This window comes from Triticum dicoccoides, chromosome 4A (genome assembly GCF_002162155.2).
Source record: "Triticum dicoccoides isolate Atlit2015 ecotype Zavitan chromosome 4A, WEW_v2.0, whole genome shotgun sequence".
Lineage (NCBI taxonomy): Eukaryota > Viridiplantae > Streptophyta > Magnoliopsida > Poales > Poaceae > Triticum > Triticum dicoccoides.
The window spans coordinates 647913992-647938883 of record NC_041386.1 but is presented as its reverse complement, the minus strand read 5'-3'; the positions used below and the strand labels follow the sequence as shown (position 1 = coordinate 647938883).

Genomic DNA, 24892 nt, shown 5'->3' with positions numbered 1-24892 from the left:
CGGGTGCAGGATCACGAGGATGAAAGGTTTTGGAGACCTGCTCTCCCGCGCGCCGGTGTTCGGGATGGAATAGACTGTGGCAGCTCAAGTTGCTAGATGAGGCAAAACCCTAAGTGTTTACGATGTGTCTTTAACTATGGCCGGTAGCAGTATATATAATAGAACAAGAGGTGATATCATGTCGCGATCATGATTTCGAACCGACTTGGATTCAAAGCTGTATACTTACCGGATAAAAAATAATTAACTTTTCTGTCAAGACATCAAAAATAAAATGACAAAAGGAAGTTGCATCACTATAAGGCAACTGACTGGATTTCGTCGGACCATTCACGCGCATGTGGCATGCGCGCCCCAACCCTAACCCGAGCCCGACTCGGCCAGGCAAGGCGAGCGAGCGCGTGTGATCTCCTATTTCTCTCCTCAGCATACCACTTAGAGTGGTGGAGAGAACCCACTATATGAAGAGGTTTCACACCTCCTCAACTTCTTTGGTGGGAGTAAACTTTAGAGCTATCACTGTTGGGTTTCGTAGTAATTTCAAAAAAATTCCTACGCTCACGCAAGATCATAGTGATGCATAGCAACGAGAGGGGGAGAGTGTGATCTACGTACCCTTGTAGATCGACAACGGAAGCGTTTGGTTGATGTAGTCGTACATCTCCATGGCCCGACCGATCAAGCACCGAAACTACGGCACCTCCGAGTTCTAGCACACGTTCAGCTCAATGACGATCCCCGGACTCCGATCCAGAAAAGTGTCGGGGAAGAGTTTTGTCAGCATGACGGCGTGGTGACGATCTTAATGTACTACTGTCGCAGGGCTTCGCCTAAGCACCACTACAATATTATCGAGGACTATGGTGGAAGGGGGCACCGCACACGGCTAAGAGTATGATCACGTGGATCAACTTGTGTCTCTAGGGGTGCCCCTGCCTCCGTATATAAAGGTTCAAGGGAGGGGGGCCGGCCGGCCAAGGTGTGGCGCGCCAGGAGGAGTCCTACTCCTTCTGGGAGTAGGACTCCCCCCCTTTCCTAGTTGGAATAGGATTCGTGGAGTGGGAAAAGAGAGAGAGAGAAGGAGGGGGGCGCCGGCCCCCTCTCTCCTTGTCCTATTCGGACTAGGGGTGAGGGGCGCGCGGCCCAGCCCTGGCTGCCTCTTCTCTTCTTCCACTAAGGCCCACTAAGGCCCATATACTTCCCGGGGGGTTCCGGTAACCTCCCGGTACTCCGGTAAAATCCCGATTTCACCCGGAACACTTCCGATATCCAAACATAGGCTTCCAATATATCAATCTTTATGTCTCGACCATTTCGAGACTCCTCGTCATGTCCGTGATCACATCCGGGACTCCGAACAACCTTCGGTACATCAAAATGCATAAACTCATAATATAACTATCATCGTAACCTTAAGCGTGCGGACCCTACGGGTTCGAGAACAATGTAGACATGACCGAGACATGTCTCCGGTCAATAACCAATAGCGGAACCTGGATGCTCATATTGGCTCCTACATATTCTACGAAGATCTTTTATCGGTCAGACCGCATAACAACATACGTTGTTCCCTTTGTCATCGGTATGTTGCTTGCCCGAGATTCGATCGTCGGTATCCCATACCTAGTTCAATCTCGTTACCGGCAAGTCTCTTTACTCGTTCTGTAATACATCATCCCGCAAATAACTCATTAGTTGCAATGCTTGCAAGGCTTAAGTGATGTGCATTACCGAGAGGGCCCAGAGATACCTCTCCGACAATCGGAGTGACAAATCCTAATCTCGAAATACGCCAACCCAACATGTACCTTTGGAGACACCTATAGAGCTCCTTTATAATCACCCAGTTACGTTGTGACGTTTGGTAGCACACAAAGTGTTCCTCTGGCAAACGGGAGTTGCATAATCTCATAGTCATAGGAACATGTATAAGTCATGAAGAAAGCAATAGCAACATACTAAACGATCGGGTGCTAAGCTAATGGAATGAGCCATGTCAATCAGATCATTCAACTAATGATGTGATCCTATTAATCAAATGACAACTCTTTGTCCATGGTTAGGAAACATAACCATCTTTGATTAACAAGCTAGTCTAGTAGAGGGATACTAGTGACACTCTGTTTGTCTATGTATTCACACATGTATTATGTTTCCGGTTAATACAATTCTAGCATGAATAATAAACTTTTATCATGATATAAGGAAATAAATAATAACTTTATTATTGCCTCTAGGGCATATTTCCTTCAGTCTCCCACTTGCACTAGAGTCAATAATCTAGATTACACAGTAATGATTCTAACACCCATGGAGCCTTGGTGCTGATCATGTTTTGCTCGTGGAAGAGGCTTAGTCAACGGGTCTGCAACATTCAGATCCGTATGTATCTTGCAAATCTCTATGTCTCCCACCTGAACTAGATCCCGGATGGAATTGAAGCGTCTCTTGATGTGCTTGGTTCTCTTGTGAAATCTGGATTCCTTCGCCAAGGCAATTGCACCAGTATTGTCACAAAAGATTTTCATTGGACCCGATGCACTAGGTACGACACCTAGATCGGATATGAACTCCTTCATCCAGACTCCTTCATTTGCTGCTTCCGAAGCAGCTATGTATTCCGCTTCACACGTAGATCCCGCCACGACGCTTTGTTTAGAACTGCACCAACTGACATCTCCACCGTTTAATGTAAACACGTATCCGGTTTGCGATTTAGAATCGTCCGGATCAGTGTCAAAGCTTGCATCAACGTAACCGTTTACGATGAGCTCTTTGTCACCTCCATATACGAGAAACATATCCTTAGTCCTTTTCAGGTACTTCAGGATGTTCTTGACCGCTGTCCAGTGATCCACTCCTGGATTACTTTGGTACCTCCCTGCTAGACTTATAGCAAGGCACACATCAGGTCTGGTACACAGCATTGCATACATGATAGATCCTATGGCTGAAGCATAGGGAACATCTTTCATCTTCTCTCTATCTTCTGCAGTGGTCGGGTATTGAGTCCGACTCAACTTCACACCTTGTAACACAGGCAAGAACCCTTTCTTTGCTTGATCCATTTTGAACTTCTTCAAGATCTTGTCAAGGTATGTGCTTTGTGAAAGTCTAATTAAACGTCTCGATCTATCTCTATAGATCTTTATGCCTAATATGTAAGCAGCTTCACCGAGGTCTTTCATTGAAAAACTCTTATTCAAGTATCCCTTTATGCTATCCAGAAATTCTATATCATTTCCAATCAGTAATATGTCATCCACATATAATATCAGAAATGCTACAAAGCTCCCACTCACTTTCTTGTAAATACAGGCTTCTCCAAAAGTCTGTATAAAACCAAATGCTTTGATCACATTATCAAAGCGTTTATTCCAACTCCGAGAGGCTTGCACCAGTCCATAAATGGATCGCTGGAGCTTGCACACTTTGTTAGCTCCCTTTGGATCGACAAAACCTTCCGGTTGCATCATATACAACTCTTCTTCCAGAAATCCATTCAGGAATGCAGTTTTGACATCCATCTGCCAAATTTCATAATCATAAAATGCGGCAATTGCTAACATGATTCGGACAGACTTAAGCATCGCTACGGGTGAGAAGGTCTCATCGTAGTCAATCCCTTGAACTTACCAAAACCCTTTTGCGACAAGTCGAGATTTGTAGACAGTAATATTACCATTGGCGTCAGTCTTCTTCTTGAAGATCCATTTATTCTCAATTGCTTGCCGATCATTGGGCAAGTCAACCAAAGTCCATACTTTGTTCTCATACATGGATCCCATCTCAGATTTCATGGCTTCAAGCCATTTTGCGGAATCTGGGCTCACCATCGCTTCTTCATAGTTTGTAGGTTCATCATGATCTAGTAGCATGACTTCCAGAACAGGATTACCGTACCACTCTGGTGCGGATCTCACTCTGGTTGATCTACGAGGTTCAGTGGTATCTTGTTCTGAAGTTTCATGATCATTATCATTAGCTTCCTCACTAATTGGTGTAGGTGTCACAGAAACAGTTTTCTGTGATGCACTACTTTCCAATAAGGGAGCAGGTACAGTTACCTCGTCAAGTTCTACTTTCCTCCCACTCACTTCTTTCGAGAGAAACTCCTTCTCTAGAAAGTTTCCGAACTTAGCAACAAAAGTCTTGCCTTCGGATCTGTGATAGAAGGTGTATCCAATAGTCTCCTTTGAATATCCTATGAAGACACATTTCTCCGATTTGGGTTCGAGCTTATTAGGTTGAAGCTTTTTCACATAAGCATCGCAGCCCCAAACTTTCAGAAACGACAACTTTGGTTTCTTGCCAAACCATAGTTCATAAGGCGTCGTCTCAACGGATTTTGATGGTACCCTATTTAACGTGAATGCGGCCGTCTCCAAAGCATAACCCCAAAACGATAGCGGTAAATCAGTAAGAGACATTATAGATCGCACCATATCTAGTAAAGTACGATTACGACGTTCGGACACACCATTACGCTGTGGTGTTCCGGGTGGCGTGAGTTGCGAAACTATTCCGCATTGTTTCAAATGTACACCAAACTCGTAACTCAAATATTCTCCTCCACGATCAGATCGTAGAAACTTTATTTTCTTGTTACGATGATTTTCAACTTCACTCTGAAATTCTTTGAACTTTTCAAACGTTTCAGACTTATGTTTCATTAAGTAGATATACCCATATATGCTTAAATCATCTGTGAAGGTGAGAAAATAACGATATCCGCCACGAGCCTCAATATTCATCGAACCACATACATCTGTATGTATGATTTCCAACAAATCCGTTGCTCTCTCCATAATACCGGAGAACGACGTTTTAGTCATCTTGCCCATGAGGCACGGTTCGCAAGTACCAATTGATTCATAATCAAGTGGTTCCAAAAGTCCATCAGTATGGAGTTTCTTCATGCGCTTTACACCGATATGACCTAAACGACAGTGCCACAAATAAGTTGCACTATCATTATCAACTCTGCATCTTTTGGCTTCAACATTATGAATATGTGTGTTACTACTATCGAGATTCAATAAGAATAGACCACTCTTCAAGGGTGCATGACCATAAAAGATATTACTCATATAAATAGAACAACCATTATTCTCTGATTTAAATGAATAACCGTCTCGCATCAAACAAGATCCAGATATAATGTTCATGCTTAATGCTGGCACCAAATAACGATTATTTAGGTCTAATATTAATCCCGAAGGTAGATGTAGAGGTAGCGTGCCGACCGCGATCACATCGACTTTGGAACCGTTTCCCACGCACATCGTCACCTCGTCCTTAGCCAATCTTTGCTTAATCCGTAGTCCCTGTTTCGAGTTGTAAATATTAGCAACAGAACCAGTATCAAATACCCAGGTGCTACTGCAAGCATTAGTAAGGTACACATCAATAACATGTATATCACATATACCTTGTTCACCTTGCCATCCTTCTTATCCGCCAAATACTTGGGGCAGTTCCGCTTCCAGTGACCAGTCTGCTTGCAGTAGAAGCACTCAGTTTCAGGCTTAGGTCCAGACTTGGGTTTCTTCTCTTGAGCAGCAACTTGCTTGTTGTTCTTCTTGAAGTTCCCCTTCTTCTTCCCTTTGCCCTTTTTCTTGAAACTAGTGGTCTTGTTGACCATCAACACTTGATGCTCCTTTTTGATTTCTACCTCCGCAGCTTTCAGCATTGCGAAGAGCTCGGGAATAGTCTTATTCATCCCTTGCATATTATAGTTCATCACAAAGCTCTTATAGCTTGGTGGCAGTGATTGGAGAATTCTGTCAATGACGCAATCATCTGGAAGATTAACTCCCATTTGAATCAAGTGATTATTATACCCAGACATTTTGAGTATATGCTCATTGACAGAACTGTTCTCCTCCATCTTGCAGCTATAGAACTTATTGGAGACTTCATATCTCTCAATCTGGGCATCTGCTTGAAATATTAACTTTATGCTCCATGACGTTCAAAACATCGTTGAAGTTCCGGTTCTAAGCCGTAAAGCATGGCACACTGAACTATCGAGTAGTCATCAGCTTTGCTCTGCCAGACGTTCACAACATCTGGTGTTGCTCCAGCAGCAGGCCTGGCACCCAGCGGTGCTTCCAGGACGTAATTCTTCTATGCAGCAATGAGGATAATCCTCAAGTTACGGACCCAGTCCGTGTAATTTCTACCATCATCTTTCAACTTTGATTTCTCAAGAAATGCATTAAAATTCAACGGAACAACAGCACGGGCCATTTATCTACAATCATACATAAACAAGCAAGATACTATCAGGTACTAAGTTCATGATAAATTTAGGTTCAATTAATCATATTACTTAAATAACTCCCACTTAGATAGACATCCCTCTAATCCTCTAAGTGATTACGTGATCCAAATCAACTAAACCATGTCCGATCATCACGTGTGAAAGAACATGCGGTGCCCCCATGTTTGGTTTTGGAAATTGATGACAATCTCTATGGACTAATGGTTGCCTTGAGTTATATTTGAAGGTTTTGTCCATAGGCTTTTCTTGGAGTACATGTGTTGGTTTCAAGAAAAGTTTGTGTCGACCAAGGTGCTATTCAAGGAATTATCCAAAGATTGGTCATTTGAGAGTTGAGCTTATTGCAAGCATGTCTCGAAGAAGAAGATTGTGTGATCATTCATGTTTACCTTCAAGACATCATCCAAACGAAGAGAGTTGGAAAGATTCAAGGTTGATCAAGACTAAGTCAAGAGTGAATCAAGTTGATCAACTCACAAAGCATAGAAGATGTACCGAGAGGGATCAAGTGATCCCATGGTTTGGTAAGCATTGTCCATTGTGCTTTGTGTACTAACCCATGGTCTATGTGAGAGTTCTACGTGGGGTTAGGTACATGTTCATGGGCTTGTGTCAAGAGGAAGATATCTCTCAACCCATGGAGAGGATGACATCAAGTGGTGATCGTCATCAAGATTGCCGTGTGCAAGTTCAAGTGGATCATCGCGAAGAGATCAAGTGCTTGAAGCTTTCCGGCCATTGTGGTGACAATGGACTTGTGAAGATGTGCCGAAGAGTGGCTCACCCATAGTGGTCTATGGGGGGGGCAATCATCTAGTCTTCATCGTGCCAACACAATCAAGGAAGGTGGTCCAACTTGAGGAAGTCAAGATCGTCATCATCTTGCTCAAGTGGACCATGTGCAAGGCAAAGGTTTGCCCTTGATAGGTTTTCTATTTTACCGGTCTCATGATGGTAGTTGGGAGACCGGGTTATAGGATCGATTGCCGTACTATCTAGGGGGGCTCTCGATGAGTAGCTTGATCGTATCGTTCGTAGAGAGCTCAAACCATTGCATCCTTGCATCATCTTTCTTGGTTCTTGTTTGGTTCTCTTTGTGAGTCTTAGAGCTTATGGTCATCTTGTTTTCAACAAGCTTGAGTTTGCTCAATTCGGAGCTCATTTGCAGAAGTTATGGCAGTTCTGATTTTCTTGAGTGTGGTTTTTGTCAGGGTCCCAGCGGTAGTACCGTGGTACCCAGCGGTAGTACCGCTGAGGAGTCACAAGCGGCAGTACCGCTCCGCAGCGGTAGTACCGCGGGCCACAGCGGTAGTACCGCTCCTCGGAGCGGTAGTACTGCTTGATGGTCTCAGCAGTAGTACCGTTGCGGCTCCGTGCTCCTACCGCCTCGACTCGAGTGCGCTTTTTCTCGTGTCGGGTTTTGCGGCACTTGCTGTGGTAGTAGTGGCGGTAGTACCGCTTATTAGCGGTAGTACCGCCCTGCCTCCACGGTAGTATCGCTCTGGGTCCCAGCCCCAGCCCCTTTTCTTCTGGCGCGGCAGTACCGCTGAAGGGGAGCGATAGTGCCGCTTATGAGCGGTAGTACCGCCCTGCCTCCGCGGTAGTACCGCTCTCTGCGGGGCTGAGTGGGGGATAACGGTTGGATTTTTCCCCTCCTATAAAAGGGGGTCTTCTTCCCCTTTGAACCTTATCCTTTAAGCTCGTGTTCTTCCCCCATTGTTGACCTTCTTCGAGCTTGCTAACTCTCAATACCTCCATGGATTCTTGCTAGTTTTTGAGGGAAAAGAGAGAGGAGATCTAGATCCACATTTCCACCAATCACTTTCTCCTCTATGTGAGGGGAACCCCTTGGATCTAGATCTTGGAGTTCTTGGTGTTCTCTTTCTTGTTCTTCCTCTCATTTTCCTCCCTAGCATTAGTTGCTTCGATGGGATTTGAGAGAGAAGGACTTGGGCACTCCGTGTGCCCTTGCCATTGCATTTGGTGCATCGGTTTGAGTTCTCCACGTGATACATGGAAGTTACAAGTTGAGAAGCTTATTACTCTTGGGTGCTTGGTACCCTTGAGCTTGTTCCTCTTGGGTGCTTGGGCGCCCTAGACGGTTGTTGGTGTTCGGAGCTCAATCATTATGGTGCAAAGCTCCGGGTAAGCATCGGGGTCTCCAATTAGGTTGTGGAGATCGCCCCGAGCAATTTGACGGGTACCGGTGACCGCCCCCAAGGGTTGCCAAAGTGTACGGGTTCGGTGACCGCCCCCAAGGGTTGCCATTTGTACGGGTTCGGTGACCGCCCTCAAGGGTCCCTTAGTGGAATCACGACATCTTGCATTGTGCGAGAGCGTGAGGAGATTACGGTGGCCCTAGTGGCTTCTTGGGGAGCATTGTGCCTCCACACCGCTCCAAACGGAGATTAGCATCCGCAAGGGTGTGAACTTCGGGATACATCATCGTCTCCGCGTGCCTCGGTTATCTCTTACCCGAGCCCCTTTACTTATGCACTTTACTTTGTGATAGCCAAATTGTCTCTTGTCATATATCTTGCTATCACACAGTTGCTTATCTTGCTTAGCATAAGTTGTTGGTGTACATAGGTGAGCCTAGTTGTTTTAGGTTTTGTGCTTGACAAATTAACCGCTAGGTTTATTCCGCATTTGTTCAAGCCTAAACCGTAATTATTTTAAAACGCCTATTCACCCCCCCCCCTCTAGGCGACATCCACGATCTATCAATGTGAGATGGAGTAGTTTCATTGGTGAACATCACTATGTTGATCATATCTACTATATGATTCACACTCGACCTTTCGGTCTCCGTGTTCCGAGGCCATATCTGTATATGCTTGGCTCGTCAAGTATAACCTGAGTATTCCGCGTGTGCAACTGTTTTGCACCCGTTGTATTTGAACGTAGAGCCTATCACACCCGATCATCACGTGGTGTCTCAGCACGAAGAACTTTCGCAACGGTGCATACTCAGGGAGAACACTTCTTGATAATTTAGTGAGAGATCATCTTATAATGCTACCGTCAATCAAAGCAAGATAAGATGCATAAAAGATAAACATCACATGCAATCAATATAACTGATATGATATGGCCATCATCATCTTGTGCTTGTGATCTCCATCTTTGAAGCACCGTCATGATCACCATCGTCACCGGCGCGACACCTTGATCTCCATCGTAGCATCGTTGTCGTCTCGACAATCTTATGCTTCCACGACTATCGCTACCGCTTAGTGATAAAGTAAAGCATTACAGCGCGATTGCATTGCATACAATAAAGCGACAACCATATGGCTCCTGCCGGTTGCCGATAATTCGGTTACAAAACATGATCATCTCATACAATAAAATTTAGCATCATGTCTTGACCATATCACATCACAACATGCCCTGCAAAAACAAGTTAGACGTCCTCTACTTTGTTGTTGCATGTTTTACGTGGCTGCTACGGGCTTAAGCAAGAACTAATCTTACCTACGCATCAAAACCACAACGATAGTTTGTCAAGTTGGTGCTGTTTTAACCTTCGCAAGGACCGGGCGTAGCCACACTCGGTTCAACTAAAGTTGGAGAAACTGTCACCCGCAAGCCACCTATGTGCAAAGCACGTCGGGAGAACCGGTCTCGCGTAAGCGTACGCGTAATGTCGGTCCGGGCCGCTTCGTCCAACAATACCGCCGAACCAAAGTATGACATGCTGGTAAGCAGTATGACTTATATCGCCCACAACTCACTTGTGTTCTACTCGTGCATATAACATCAACATATAAAACCTAGGCTCGGATGCCACTGTTGGGTTTCGTAGTAATTTCAAAAACTTTCCTACGCTCACGCAAGATCATAGTGATGCATAGCAACGAGAGGGGGAGAGTGTGATCTACGTACCCTTGTAGATCGACAACGGAAGCGTTTGGTTGATGTAGTCGTACGTCTCCACGGCCCGACCGATCAAGCACCGAAACTACGGCACCTCCGAGTTCTAGCACACGTTCAGCTCGATGACGATCCCCGGACTCCGATCCAGAAAAGTGTCGGGGAAGAGTTCCGTCAGCACGACGGCGTGGTGACGATCTTAATGTACTACTGTCGCAGGGCTTCGCCTAAGCACCACTACAATATTATCGAGGACTATGGTGGAAGGGGGCACCGCACACGGCTAATAGTATGATCACGTGGATCAACTTGTGTCTCTAGGGGTGCCCCTGCCTCCGTATATAAAGGTTCAAGGGAGGGGGGCCGGCCGGCCAAGGTGTGGCGCGCCAGGAGGAGTCCTACTCCTTCTGGGAGTAGGACTCCCCCCCTTTCCTAATTGGAATAGGATTCGTGGAGTGGGAAAAGAGAGAGAGAAGGAGGGGGGCGCCGGCCCCCTCTCTCCTTGTCCTATTCGGACTAGGGGTGAGGGGCGCGCGGCCCAGCCCTGGCTGCCTCTTCTCTTCTTCCACTAAGGCCCACTAAGGCCCATATACTTCCCGGGGGGTTCCGGTAACCTCCCGGTACTCCGGTAAAATCCCGATTTCACCCGAAACACTTCCGATATCCAAACATAGGCTTTCAATATATCAATCTTTATGTCTCGACCATTTCGAGACTCCTCGTCATGTCCGTGATCACATCCGGGACTCCGAACAACCTTCGGTACATCAAAATGCATAAACTCATAATATAACTATCATCGTAACCTTAAGCGTGCGGACCCTACGGGTTCGAGAAAAATGTAGACATGACCGAGACACGTCTCCGGTCAATAACCAATAGCGGAACCTGGATGCTCATATTGGCTCCTACATATTCTACGAAGATCTTTTATCGGTCAGACCGCATAACAACATACGTTGTTCCCTTTGTCATCGGTATGTTGCTTGCCCGAGATTCGATCGTCGGTATCCCATACCTAGTTCAATCTCGTTACCGGCAAGTCTCTTTACTCGTTCTGTAATACATCATCTCGCAACTAACTCATTAGTTGCAATGCTTGCAAGGCTTAAGTGATGTGCATTACCGAGAGGGCCCAGAGATACCTCTCCGACAATCGGAGTGACAAATCCTAATCTCGAAATACGCCAACCCAACATGTACCTTTGGAGACACCTGTAGAGCTCCTTTATAATCACCCAGTTACGTTGTGACGTTTGGTAGCACACAAAGTGTTCCTCTGGCAAACGGGAGTTGCATAATCTCATAGTCATAGGAACATGTATAAGTCATGAAGAAAGCAATAGCAACATACTAAATGATCGGGTGCTAAGCTAATGGAATGGGTCATGTCAATCAGATCATTCAACTAATGATGTGATCCTGTTAATCAAATGACAATTCTTTGTCCATGGTTAGGAAACATAACCATCTTTGATTAACAAGCTAGTCTAGTAGAGACACACTAGTGACACTCTATTTGTCTATGTATTCACACATGTATTATGTTTCCGGTTAATACAATTCTAGCATGAATAATAAACTTTTATCATGATATAAGGAAATAAATAATAACTTTATTATTGCCTCTAGGGCATATTTCCTTCAATCACTTTCTATTTTACACATGGTTCACTTTGAGATTTCAAAAATTATTAATGGGCCAAGCCCGTTTAATTCTAACACCCAAACCGAAAGAATCCGAGGAGCAACTAGTTAACGAGCGCTCCTTTGGGAGCCTCGCAACGATCAGCGCCACTTGGCGCGCTCTCAGCCATTCGCCACGTGTCGCGTTCTGGATGCTCCTTTCGGATTTTATTTTTTTATTTTTCCACACACGTTTTCGGCTTTTTAAACGGTTTTTTTCCGGGTTTTTTCGATGTTTTCGTTTCCCTCCGGTCTTTCTTAGCTTTTCAATCAAAAAAAATTCGTGAAAAAACGCGTTTTCTTTTTTTTCCTTTCGCAAAAGTCACGGTTGTGTTTTATCGAGAGTCATGGCCGTGCCTTTCGGAAACGAAAAAAATGCGTTTTCTGTTTATTTTTTTTGCGAGAGTCACGGTTTTTCTTCCGCGAGAGGCACGGTTGTGCTTTTGCGAGAGTCACAGTTGTGCCTCTCGGAAAGGAAAAAAACGCGTTTTCTGTTTTTTTTCTTTCGTGAGAGTCACGGTTTTGTTTTCGCGAGAGGCATGGTTGTGCTTACGCGAAAGTCACGGCCGTGCCTCTCGGAAAGGGAAAAAATACGTGTTTTCTGTTTTTTTCTTTTACGAGAGTCATGGTTTTGCTTCCGCGAGAGGCACGGTTGTGCTTTCGCGATAGTCACGGCCGTGCCTCTTAAAAACGAAAAAAAAAACGTGTTTTCTGTTTTTTTTTCCTTTCACGAGAGTCACGGTTTTGCTTCCACGAGAGGCACGATTGTGATTTCGTGAGAGGCACGGGCGCCCGTGCCTCTTTCGAAAAGAGAAAAAACCATGCTTCCGGTTCGATTTTTTTCGTGAAAAAAATGTTCGTCAAAACCTATCAACATGGGATCTAGTTTTGAAGATCTCGACGCGAGGAATCCAATGGTGAAAACGGTTCGATATTTGGACGCACGGTTTAAGAGATAAAACGTTTTGAATAAACGGATCTACGAAAAAAGGGAAACACCCAGGTTGCGACAAGTGGCGTGCTGCATGTGCGCCACTTGTCGCGACCTAGGAAAGTGAAGTGTTCTTTGCAACGAGTACTCTTTAATTAGTGATTTCGAAGAATCCGTTCGCCTCTCGCGTTTCCTAAATGGGTCGGGCCAGTGCAAAGGAGTGTTGGCTTGCGAGCCCACGTCCTGTTGGTTTTTCTTATCTTTTGTCATATGAAACATCCATTGCAATTTCACAAAAATACTGATAGCATTCACAAAAATATTTGTGTCACTTCAAAATGTTCACAGGTCTCAAAAATATGTTTGTGGCATTCAAAAAAAATGGTCATCCAATGTAAAAAATGGTGGCATAACTTAAAAAAAATTGTTTGTGAGATTTACAAAAACAATCATGCATTTGAAAAATATGTTCATGACATTTGTCAAAACAATTATACAATGTAAAAACATGTCCAAATATATATTTTAAATTTCAAACTATAAAAAAAATTGACATTTTTAAAAACTATTACCCACTCTACCATATTTATTATTGCCGATTTAGTAGAAAGTTGCACAAAATCAATGATAATTAATATAGATCGAAGGTGCCAGTACAATCTAAATGTTCATGTAATTTTTAGAAAATGTTTTGTACCACTACCAAAATGTTCAATGTGTATTCAAAAATATCTAAATATTAGTTAAATGATTTGTTATAACCTGAGTTTAAAAAACTATGCATCATGTATATAACTTTTTTATTATTTATTAAAATATTACACATGTATACAAAAAATGTACAATTGTTTCGACATGTATTCAAGGAAAAAAGGAGACAAAACAACAAAAAACATATTCCCAAAACTGGTCCGCGGAACCTTCCCAAAACTGATCTAGTGAGTTACTGTGTTCGATTAGGTACACTAGAGTAGTTGGAGTTCGCGGGAACCACCGGTGATGGATGTTGGCATTTTCTATTACATGCTCCGTGCGACTAAAATCACACACGGGAAGCCAGCCACGCAGCCCTGTACCTTACTGGTCGGTTTTTAACGGGTTATAGAAACATTCTAGAAGGTTCTGGTCCGTTTTTTTTTGATTTTTTGTCTTTTTTTAATCGTTTTCTTGTATTTTAAAATATTAAAAAATGGTTTATGAAAAATTCAAAATTAAAAATCCTTTAATTTTTAAGATGTTTGCAAATTCAAGAAATTTTTCATGTTTTTACATAATGTTTAAAAAATAAAAATCTTCACGTTCAAAATGTTTTTGTAATTAAAAAATTTCCCCAAAAATGTTCATATGGTTTCGAAAATCATTCACATATATCTTCAAAAATGTTTTGAAATTTAAGAAAAGAATGTTTTTAAATCGAAGGAAAAATGACGGAAGATTAGTAAAAGCGATAGAAACTATAAAAAAAACATAGGCTCGCTCGCTACATTGCGCTTGCATGGGCCTGCCCACCAGGACGCTACTTGTGCAGCACCCCTCCCGTATCATGCAACGACCATCAAATAGGAGGTTCCATGTATGTTGTCACGTGGAAATATGGGGAACAGAGAGATCCTTTCGTTATATTAAAAGAAAAGAAAACCAGGGATCCGGGGGTATCTACCGCGGCTGGACGGCATCACCAACATGCTCAACTGTTCAGGCGCCATCGATCAGCCTCCACAATTCCAAACTATTGGCGATTTGATGGAAGGATCTTCACATGGTGATCGATGAGTAAGGTTTGTCGAGGGTGATGTTGCCAATGAGGAGTGGTTAGATGTCGAGGTTTAAACTAGGGTTGGTTTGTGTTAGGGATGGGTATTTGTTGCACAACCCGCCAAATGTTGTTGGTGTCATGTATCGATGGATGACTTTAGTTCCGTACATTTTCTGTAATAGAAAGGTAGACGACTCGCTTCGGCATTTGCATGATAATATACCTGAAAAGGGCATTTGCAGCTAAGTTATCTTTCGATGAAATTATGAAATATTTTCGACCTCTCAGCAATCGTAGAAAAATTTAGACTAATACACCCCCACCCCCACCCTGAGCTTTGCCATTTGGACAAAATCAGGTTGTTATACCATAGCAACATGTGCAATTTCCCGTTTAAGAGAACAGAGGAGGCGATGTTTTGAAAGAAGAAGAAGAAGAAGAAGAAGAAGACAACGACCGATAGAAGCGGGTGACAACATGTGGTAAATGAATCGACACGGACAAAACTGCAAGCGTCTGTTGCAGTTAGGTCGCCCCCTTTTGGAACGCACCGATTACTAGCTTGGATTTATGTCGAACAAAACAGGGGGAGTGCTTCGTGGCCAAGGAAGAAAAAGTTGCAAGAAAGAATACAAACTTTCAAGGAATAGGAGTAGTAGTAGTAGTATTTGCATGGACGGATGGCGCGTCAACACACGGGACTCCTTCCCCAGCTGGCTTTGGGAACGTCCAAAGTCGCCCCCTCCCCTTCTCCGTTCAAAGCAAACCTCCTTCTTCTTCTTCTTCCGTCCGTCCCCTTTCCACTGGTTTCACGCGTCCAGACCCGATCGAGCATCCAAATTGCTCCAGGGAGCATCCAACTCGGAGCAGAAGAGATCGCATCGCCCGACTAGCTAGCTCCGGGCCGAGCAAGCAAGCAAGCAAGCGATGGCGCCGGTGGTGTCGGCGCTGGCCAAGTACAAGCTGGTGTTCCTCGGCGACCAGGCGGTGGGCAAGACCGCCATCATCACCCGCTTCATGTACGACAAGTTCGACGCCACCTACCAGGTCTCCTCCTCTTTCTCTTCGATTTGCAAAGCTCCCCATCGATCGATCGATCGCCCCAACCTCGTACGATTGGCAAATTCTGACCGCCTGCTGTGGCTCTGTGTGCAGGCCACCATCGGGATCGATTTCCTCTCCAAGACCATGTACCTCGAGGACCGCACGGTTCGCCTACAGCTATGGTATGCGATGGTTCCTCGTTGAGCTGCCTTGTTTTGGTTGTAGTAATAATAAAATTCAGTTGTGCTGCATATGTCCAGCTGGTTATTTGTAAACTCTGACACATCGATGCTTGCTTAATTGCCATATTCGAGATTGGGAAACTTTTTTTCATCACCGTTTCCATGAGAAAAAGAAAAAAGAACATGGATGTATTATTTTTCCAAGAAGAATATCTTTGCATTTCCGAAATCCAGATAATTTTGCCATATCTTTAGAGAAACCTGAAGTTTAGGTCCTGAAATTATGCTTGGCACATTGCGAAACAACACGCAGATACCAGTAATTTTTTCCCCTGGTCAACTGTTTGTAACTGTGAAAATGTGCAGGGACACGGCTGGGCAGGAGAGGTTCCGGAGCCTGATTCCGAGCTACATCAGAGACTCTTCGGTCGCGGTGATCGTCTACGACGTAACAGGCAAGTTACCTGTCTATGTCTTCACAAAATATACTCGCCAGCACAATAAGTAACTAGAAAGTAGTATCCCGATCTTAAATTTGTTTTGGAACTACTGTATTTCGTAGAGATGCATGAAATCTAAGCAGACATATAGATGAATCAGTCTGAACTATTTCTTTTTTTTTCTTTTTTTTTTGCGGGGCAGTCTGAACTATTTCAGCTGAGGGTAATTAGTTGCAGTGACATCCTCAACCACAGAACTGTATCTGACGATATGAAGAAAGCACACCAGCATGTATATATCATCCTCGTACACTGACGGCCTCGTACCACCAATTCTCTTCTTTTTTGCAGACACGCAATCGTTTCTGCATACATCTAAGTGGATCGACGAGGTGAACACGGCGAGAGGCAAAGACGTGCTGATTGTGCTCGTCGGAAATAAAACAGACCTCGTTGATCAGAGGTACGCATTATATACATATCACTGAATCTCTGTGGAGAAAGCCACACTGCACCAATCTTGGCGGTGGTTCATTTCCTTCTGTTTGTTTTGTTCGCCTGAACGTTGCCACGTGCAGGCAAGTGGCCACGGACGAAGGGGAAGCCAAGGCCAAGGAGCACGGCGCATTGTTCATGGAGACCAGCGCCAAGGCCGGCTTCAACATCAAGGTTCTCCCAACTTGTTTTTTATCTATTACTCCCTCTGTAAAGAAATATAAGATCGTTTAGATCACTAGGGAGTAGAATCTATTTCTCCAGCCATTTTGCATCTCCAACTCCAGCCAAACATCTGACCGTGAAAACTCGAACCCTGACTGCAGGCGTTGTTCCGGACGATCGCCACGAACCTTCCTGGTATGGACGCGCTCTCGTCGGCCAAGCAGGAGGACATGGTGGACATCAACCTGAGGCCGGCCTCCAGGCCAGCAGGCTCAGGCGCCGCCGCGCAGCAGGAGCAGAAAGCAGGAGGATGTTCTTGCTGAGCTTTGTGTTCTTTTATTAGAGGAGAGTTTGCGGGCAGACAGAGCAAGAATGTAATTTTGGCCAAAACAGATTGCGGACAGAGAAATGAAAAAAATTGTTTAGGCGTGAGAACGAAAAAAAAAGTTCGCCGTTGCCGGGGATCGAACCCGGGTCACCCGCGTGACAGGCGGGAATACTTACCACTATACTACAACGACTTGGTGATGATTTCCCGAATGTTGCCCACTAATCGGCAAGGACGGTCAGTTACTCGTGTGCCTTCACTGCTGCCATGTTTCTGCCTTGCAAAATTCACCTCCATTGTGTGAGCTAGATGAATGGGATGATGTACTCTTCTTTTCACAGAACTACAACAGGGAAAACGCCAGCCTGATCCTAAATTTATTCAGCTTTAGTCTAAGATTACGCTGCTGCCATGTTTCTGCCTTGCAAAATTCACCTCCATTGTGTGAGCTAGATGAATGGGATGATGTACTCTTCTTTTCACAGAACTACAACAGTGAAAACGCCAGCCTGATCCTAAATTTATTCAGCTTTAGTCTAAGATTACGCTGCTGCCATGTTTCTGCCTTGCAAAATTCACCTCCATTGTGTGAGCTAGATGAATGGGATGATGTACTCTTCTTTTCACAGAACTACAACAGGGAAAACGCCAGCCTGATCCTAAATTTATTCAGCTTTAGTCTAAGATTACGCTGCTGCCATGTTTCTACCTTGCAAAATTCACCTCCATTGTGTGAGCTAGATGAATGGGATGATGTACTCTTTTTTTCACAGAACTACAACAGGGAAAACGCCAGCCTGATCCTAAATTTAGCTTTAGTCTAAGATTAACAGCCTGATTAACTGCAAAAGCAAAAAAAACCAGTGACGTACTTTTATGTCCAAGTATGGCAGCATGATTCACGAGCGTAGATTCATGTCGTCCGTTCTGGACGGTGAGGCATTTGATGAGTGACTTTTGACTTTTGATTTACCAAGGCGACCGTAATCAAGCACGGTGACATAACCAGAAGTGGGTGCATTTGATGAGTGACTTTTGACTTATAATGCACTTGCGAATGGTGTGCACAAAAAGTATGACTACATATGAGCACTGAACAATGTCGCTCATGCCTACTTCAGCCTGTTGTGAAATCTTCCTGTTTACAACGACATGAGAACACTTCTTGGTAGTCACTTCATGATCGGTCCCTCCCTTCACCAAGACTATCAACCCTACCCAGTGAGGCTCTCTCTCAATAAATAGTTTAGATTGAACAAACAATAATACTTCCTCCGTCACAAAATGTAAGACGCTTTTTAACACTACACTAGTGTCAACAAACGGCTTACATTAAGGGACGGAGGGAGTACTTTTCTTTCAATCATAGAACACTAACCAGATACTCCCTCCGTCCCAAAATAAGTGACTCAACTTTATAGTAACTTTGCACTAAAGCTAGTACAAAGCTGAGTCACTTATTTTGGGATGGAGGGAGTACTTCTTATTGAAAACCCCAACGTTCATTCCAATCATAGAACACTAACCATACACAGTACTTTTCAAAGAAAACCCTAACTCGTAAACCATGAAATGATTTCCGTAATAGTAACAGCGAGCGAAGTGAGAGCAGTTAATCATGAAAACAGGGCAAATTGCTTCATTCCCCCAATAACCTCCGCAATCAGACTCGTGTCTGCACAAATAAGAGCCACTTTGCCCTTTTTTGCTGTCATCGTGATAAATACCATCCAGTCCAGGAAACATGATTAGTTTTTCCTGACTTTCTTATTGACTTTTGGGGGGAATGAAGCAGGTAAATACCGCCACAAGCATCGTATCCCTTGCATTAGTCACGCCTTATACCAAGAATCTTAGCACTGTACTCCCAGGCAACAATCGCTGCCGCATTGGCAGGGAATGCTCTTGCCAGTGTTGGCCCAAGACCAGCATAACATCCAGCCAGACCAGCTCTCCTATAGACCTGCAGCATTTCAGGCATAGCAGCCATGATCAAGCAAAGGCAATATATCTATCTAACGAAAACAGAAGATCATGAACCATCGCAGGGCATGTACCATGTTTAAAACCCGAAATGGATTTCGGCTCGACTGAGGGTTATGATCTGTCTGAATAATCGTTTTGGCAACATCCATTGGCAGGGTAGCTGTCCAGAACTGCAGAGTGCAATACTAGTCAAATTGAAGAAAAACGCATCTTACAATAAACTTGAAAGATTACGGTATACGTACAGCCATCCCACTGAGGCCACCACTCATGATTCCTATCCCGATATCTTTTGCCACAACCAAGCCACTGTTGCTAGAAAATTGCCGAGAATCTATATAGTTGTGCATCCAATATCGGCTGTACTCATAAGTGCAGAAGAAGACAGCATTGCCAATTGCCTCTCTGTACAGTGTTGCTAAACCACCACGAAATATACCCCTAACCTGTAACATAATAATAGATCCTTAGACTAGACACAATTTAGAAGAGCTTGCAGAAGGCCATTAAGCTCACCCCTTCACGCTGCAGTGTTTTCACAGCGCAATCTAGAGGGCTGGAGTACCGTGTCGCATACATCACATCCTTCCCTTGAACTTGCATTCTGCACTGGAGATTTCTTGAGATTACATCACTAAATGTCACCTGAATCATGCCTCCTGTGTACTCGCTAACAACTGTAAAAAAGAGAGATTGATGCAGGACTGACCTTGGTCAGCTCAGTCGGAGCAAGGATGCAGCTGATCAGGGCTCCACTGCAGGCAGCAGCAGGAATAATTACCTGCAGCCGCGGCTTACAATCCTCAGATTTTCCCTAAATTTAAAATGAACAGAGTAATTTAATAACTAAGATAAGGCCATGACAGAAGTATTTGCATTCCACCTGCAATTGGTATACCAAAGGAAAAAAAATACCTGTAGTAATTGTTTGGCTTGTGCATATGTGCCAAAAAAAAGGGAGCTTTCAAGTGCTATACCAATAAATGAAGATGATGCGCCTTTATACAACCCTCTTATCTGTCATGGAAAATAATCATGCAATGAACTTCCAGTCATATGTTGATAAAACTGTATGCTATCAAAAATGTAGATGAAGTAATCTATTGCAGTTTTCAGTTTAATACCTGTAGGTTCTAAAATTGTGCCTACCATTAACTCCAAAGAAAAATGGTAATTTGATCCGTTAACAAGATGAATGATGACAGCTCATCCTTTAATAAATTGTTCTAACTAGTAGAAAGATGCAATGAAAATGCTGTCATAAGATAGTTGATTTTTTTGTAATTTCCTTAGCTTCGTGAACTAGTCATGTATTAGAGGACTATATTAAATGAGTCTCCATAAAATCATACTTTCAATTGATAATAGTCAGATGAATACACAATGCAGTACTGTTAACTGAAAAAAGTTGCCAGTTTCATTTTGTTCTCTATGGAACAGAACATGTATATGTGGGACTAGAAAAACACCAGGTGCTTTGTATAAAAGCAACACACTCGATTAATTGAGTAATACTGAGTACAAACTAAATCTAAAGTGAGACATACAAAAGAAGGGGCTTACTCCTTCCTCAACCAGTATCCTACTAGTGCAGTGGAATGCATTCTTGTAGACCTTTCCGTGAGCCCTGGTGTTGTGAGCTTGCAATTTGACCTATTGATGAACAAAGTTATCTTGAATTCACATGGGGAAAATAATAAAGAAAATGGTTAACATATATTCCATCTAGGGATGCAGGGCGGGGTCCTGCATAAGCCCGCCAAAGTGGGAAGTTAGTTCAAACTGAACTGCATCACTAAAAATTTGCTATAACTAAGCTGAGCCTGTTTTGATTACAGAGCGGGGTGGATCGGGCGCCGCCCTGGATCCCTAATTCCATCCAAACTGCAGAGTTTTGCCTAATATATGCACAGGAAAACAAAAATATATTCTGGGCATTCTCATACACTGGAATAAACAAGAGAGTATCCTAATTACAACAAAAGAAGTACAATTAGTTTCCCAGTTTGCCAGCATCACCTCGCATGCCATTGGCAGCCAGACCTGTATGTAATCATAAAGTGACACAAAAACCTAGAACATGGACCTTGGGGCAACCATGCTTCTGTAGGGAGCAATGCCTTGTTTGGAAACTACAATGTAACATTGCTTAGTATGCCTCAAAAATCTCCAACACCGTCATTAGAAAAACACACTACTGTATGACGGTATGAGTTAACGAACAACTGGTCAGGGCCTCAAAGAGTTTAATTGTCAAGCAGAAAATCCTAGAACTAAGTCAAGACAATGAAACAATAAGATCCTACGGATATGATCATTTTTGGATGAAGTGTTTTATTAGGTAGCACCTGTGCAAACATCCAAAAAAATCCAAACTCAAAGAAGATAAAAGGCTTGGCATGTCCTGAATCAATGCAGTAATGCATGTGCGGTCGAATTAAAAGACGGCAAGTACAACCAGCTGAATTTGGAATTGAACACGACTGATATGAATGCCAGGTATTTCTAAGCACACTCAAAAGCCGGTAATATCAACCAAACTACCTACAGGTATCTCTCCATACTTCATCATCAGAACGATCACAACGGACAGATAGAGGGAATGATGAAAAGAGAAAAGTATTCTCAAGCAAGCAGTAACAAACATTGAACTTGCAATCTTGTAGCAGCAATTAGTAACAACAGCAATCATAATCTAATTACCTGTCAATACCCCCTCTCATTTAAATTCTTAGCCACAGCAATTTTAGGCCCGTTTGAGGGGCTTTACTCGGGCTCGATTTGGCTTATGAACCCAATACCTTGAATTCCTTGAGTTCTTCGTCACTAGCTGTTTACCTATGTAATGGGCCTCAATTCTGGTTTTAAAAGCTGTGTCATTATCCAACTTCGCGTGTGTTTCCTTTTGGCATTACGAAGTCTATCCCTAACAGGCATTTGATCGAACAGCAACGCTGCGGCCATAGCACAGCGTACAAAAACACAACCAGAGCACAGGAGCACAACAGATCAAATTACCGGCGTGCGGACGCACGCAAACACCAAAAGATGGATAAAAAGGGAAGCGAAGAAGAAAGGAAAGAGAATTTACCTTCACGGTGTCGAAAGGGTGGCCGATGACTACCTGGGCGACGCCTGCAGCAGATCCAGCGATGTATTCCTTGGCGGCGTCGCCTAAGCCAGCCATCCCAGAAGAAGCACCGCAGGCGGTCGTGCAGCGCTGAATAGGAAAACGTCGAAGCAGGGAGCAACGGAGGTTTCCGGCCGCACGCCGGCGCCGGCGCTCGAGGGGAAAAGGAAAGCGCCGAGTCGTCGAGCAATGTTTTTTCGCTTCTGTTTCGGCAGGCGGGGGTCGTCCGGTGAGAGAGCAGAGAAAGGGAATGTTGTTGATGGGCTATCGGGGGCGGATGATATGGCCCATTTGGCCCAGTGTTTTGGGCTTCTCGAGCGGTTTTATACGTAAAAAACAACCCCTGCCTTCAAAAAAAATGAAACACTGCCAAGTCCCATAAACCTTGTTCTAAAAAAAATCCCACAAACCGTGTCTGCCGTCTAGCACCCCCACACCCCTCCGTCCCACCATTTCCCCTCCCGCCCACATTCTCGATCTGCATCAGCGCCGCCACCAAGTTAGATGAGGGCCTTAAGCATCTTCAACAGCCATGCCAAAAGGCGCGCGCGTGGTGAACTGAGTTTTCAGCACGCGCGAGACGTTTTCGCACGCTCCAGCGGTGGCGGGAAATTAGCGCGCGCGGAAATCGTTTGCGCGTGCGCGGGAAAAGGCGGCAGCTCGCACGCTATTTTTGGCGCACCGCTTTCAGCATGTCTTTAAATTGTGGCGCTCGTCACGCGGCTATTCCACATTCTCTCTTCCTCTTTCGTTGCCACGCGCGCCTCCCCCGCTTCCTCGTTGCTTCCTCGCCGCTCCAGCGCCCCGCCACCGACGCGCCACCATGACGTCGCGCCGTCGAGGAGCGTCGGGCTACCGCGGCGTCCGCCAGCGCCCCAACGGCTGATACTACTCCGAGATCCGGTCCGGCGATGTCCGGCTCGGCCTCGGCACCTTCGAGACGGCGCACGAGGCCGCCCGCGCGTACGACGCGACGGCGTGGCGCCTAGGCAGGCCGCGCCCGCAGATGAACTTCCAGGACGTCTACACGCTCCAGCAGGCGCTGGACGTCGCCACTCCGCCTCGTCTTATCACGGCACAAGACCGTGCGGAGCACGCTGAGCGGCAGCGCTGCCTCCTCATCGCCGAGGAGGACGAGCGGGCCATGGTGGAGTGGCGCCGGCGCCACCCGGAGGACATCGCCGACGAGCAAGCCTACTGGGCGGAGCAGACGGCAAAGCGTCACGCGGACCGGTTGGACATGCGTCGGCGGAAGGCCCTGGCGTTATCGCAGTGCGAGATCGTTGAAAATGGTGGGCAGTCGATCTTTTCGGCTAATGATCCTCGTTGAGACGACATGTGGCTCGATACTTCGGACCAGACCAGCGAGGATGACGGTGATGATGATGACGACGACTGGGAGTAGGTTGTAGTTTATCTAGTTGCACTATCTAGTAGTTTTTTATGTCGTTGCAGTTTTTATCTATCTATACTGTGGAACTATGTAAAAGATCTATGTATCGGTTTTATCTATGATGTAAAATATCTATTTTAAAATATGTACGCAATGTGCGTGGGATAGCTCGCGCTGCATTTTAGCGCGGCTGCTGGAGCCAGCGCTGTCCGCCGCGCTTTTTCAGACGATGGGCGCGCTGCAGATTGCTTTTTAGAGCGCCGCGCGTTGGGGGGGTGTTGGAAATGCTCTTATGACGATTCTTTTGATCTAGCTCGATCATGTAGGGCTGTCCTTCTTACCTAGTTTTCTTTTATGAAATCAGGAAATTTTATTAAAAATGAGCAAGGTTACAATCAGTAACCAATAGGCATACTATGGCACTAGAGGCATCTTGTAACCACATGTCGATCAGGTTCTCCACTCGCAACACATTAGCCAACAAAGTTACAACTTCATTCGCCTCGTTGACAACATGGCCCATGCATGATCTATCCAGCCTTGCTTCCGTAAATGCAACAGTTACCTTTGTGTTATTTGAATGAATATGACTAATTGACATGTACAATTTACATCATGTGTTTGTTCATGTTTTTATACCATATCACAACAATTCATTGTCTTTTTACCGCGGTTGTGTTGCGAAATGTTCTAAATGTATCTATTTTTCGAGCACATTTGCTTAGCTTTTGCCTTCTAGACTTGCCAAAAGTGAATGAAAACTAACAAGACCGATGATTTTTTTAGCAAAATCACAATATGGTATCTGCTATTGTGCATGTATAAATTTCAGGTGGAAAACAACACAAAAAGATATGCACAAAAAATCAAAGGAGAATACTGCCTGCTAGAGCTAGGCCCCTAGGGAGGTCTAGAGCGGCCGCATGGCGACAAACTCTTAAGTAGAACCACTCACATCATCTAAAAAAACACTTTAGGCCCTTCCCGGTGCTCCAAGGTGTACAGGTGCTAAGGACGCCACATAAGAAAAATAGTGATGTGGCAAAGCAATTAAAGAGGAGAGAGAGCATTATGGTGACCCAGGAAGAAACGGTGCTAAGCACGTGAACCTATGTAAAGTGACTACCAACCAATACATGAAGGAGATTAATTATTAAACAATTCTATGAGGGAAGCTTAGCTACAAAAGCTAAG

General features: G+C 44.5%; 2 protein-coding genes and 1 non-coding gene across 3 annotated transcripts; 1 reads left to right on the top strand and 2 right to left on the bottom strand.

Moving 5' to 3' along the window:
* The first annotated feature begins 15235 nt into the window (after positions 1 to 15235).
* On the top strand, positions 15236 to 17446 carry LOC119289554 (ras-related protein RABH1b-like). The gene is made up of 6 exons (XM_037568854.1): positions 15236 to 15582; positions 15691 to 15761; positions 16128 to 16216; positions 16553 to 16664; positions 16780 to 16870; positions 17023 to 17446. Exons 1-6 carry the CDS (start codon positions 15463 to 15465, stop codon positions 17182 to 17184), a joined length of 645 nt encoding a protein of 214 aa, XP_037424751.1. The 5' UTR covers positions 15236 to 15462; the 3' UTR covers positions 17185 to 17446.
* TRNAD-GUC lies at positions 17311 to 17382 on the bottom strand. The gene has a single exon. It is a non-coding gene; the product is annotated as a tRNA-Asp (tRNA).
* A 977-nt stretch (positions 17447 to 18423) lies between the features above and the next one.
* On the bottom strand, positions 18424 to 22529 carry LOC119287680 (mitochondrial arginine transporter BAC1-like). The gene is made up of 8 exons (XM_037567269.1): positions 22267 to 22529; positions 20739 to 20828; positions 20091 to 20192; positions 19885 to 19989; positions 19692 to 19784; positions 19421 to 19621; positions 19247 to 19345; positions 18424 to 19152 (listed from the first exon to the last, which is right to left on the bottom strand). Exons 1-8 carry the CDS (start codon positions 22360 to 22362, stop codon positions 19018 to 19020), a joined length of 921 nt encoding a protein of 306 aa, XP_037423166.1. The 5' UTR covers positions 22363 to 22529; the 3' UTR covers positions 18424 to 19017.
* Positions 22530 to 24892: the final 2363 nt, after the last annotated feature.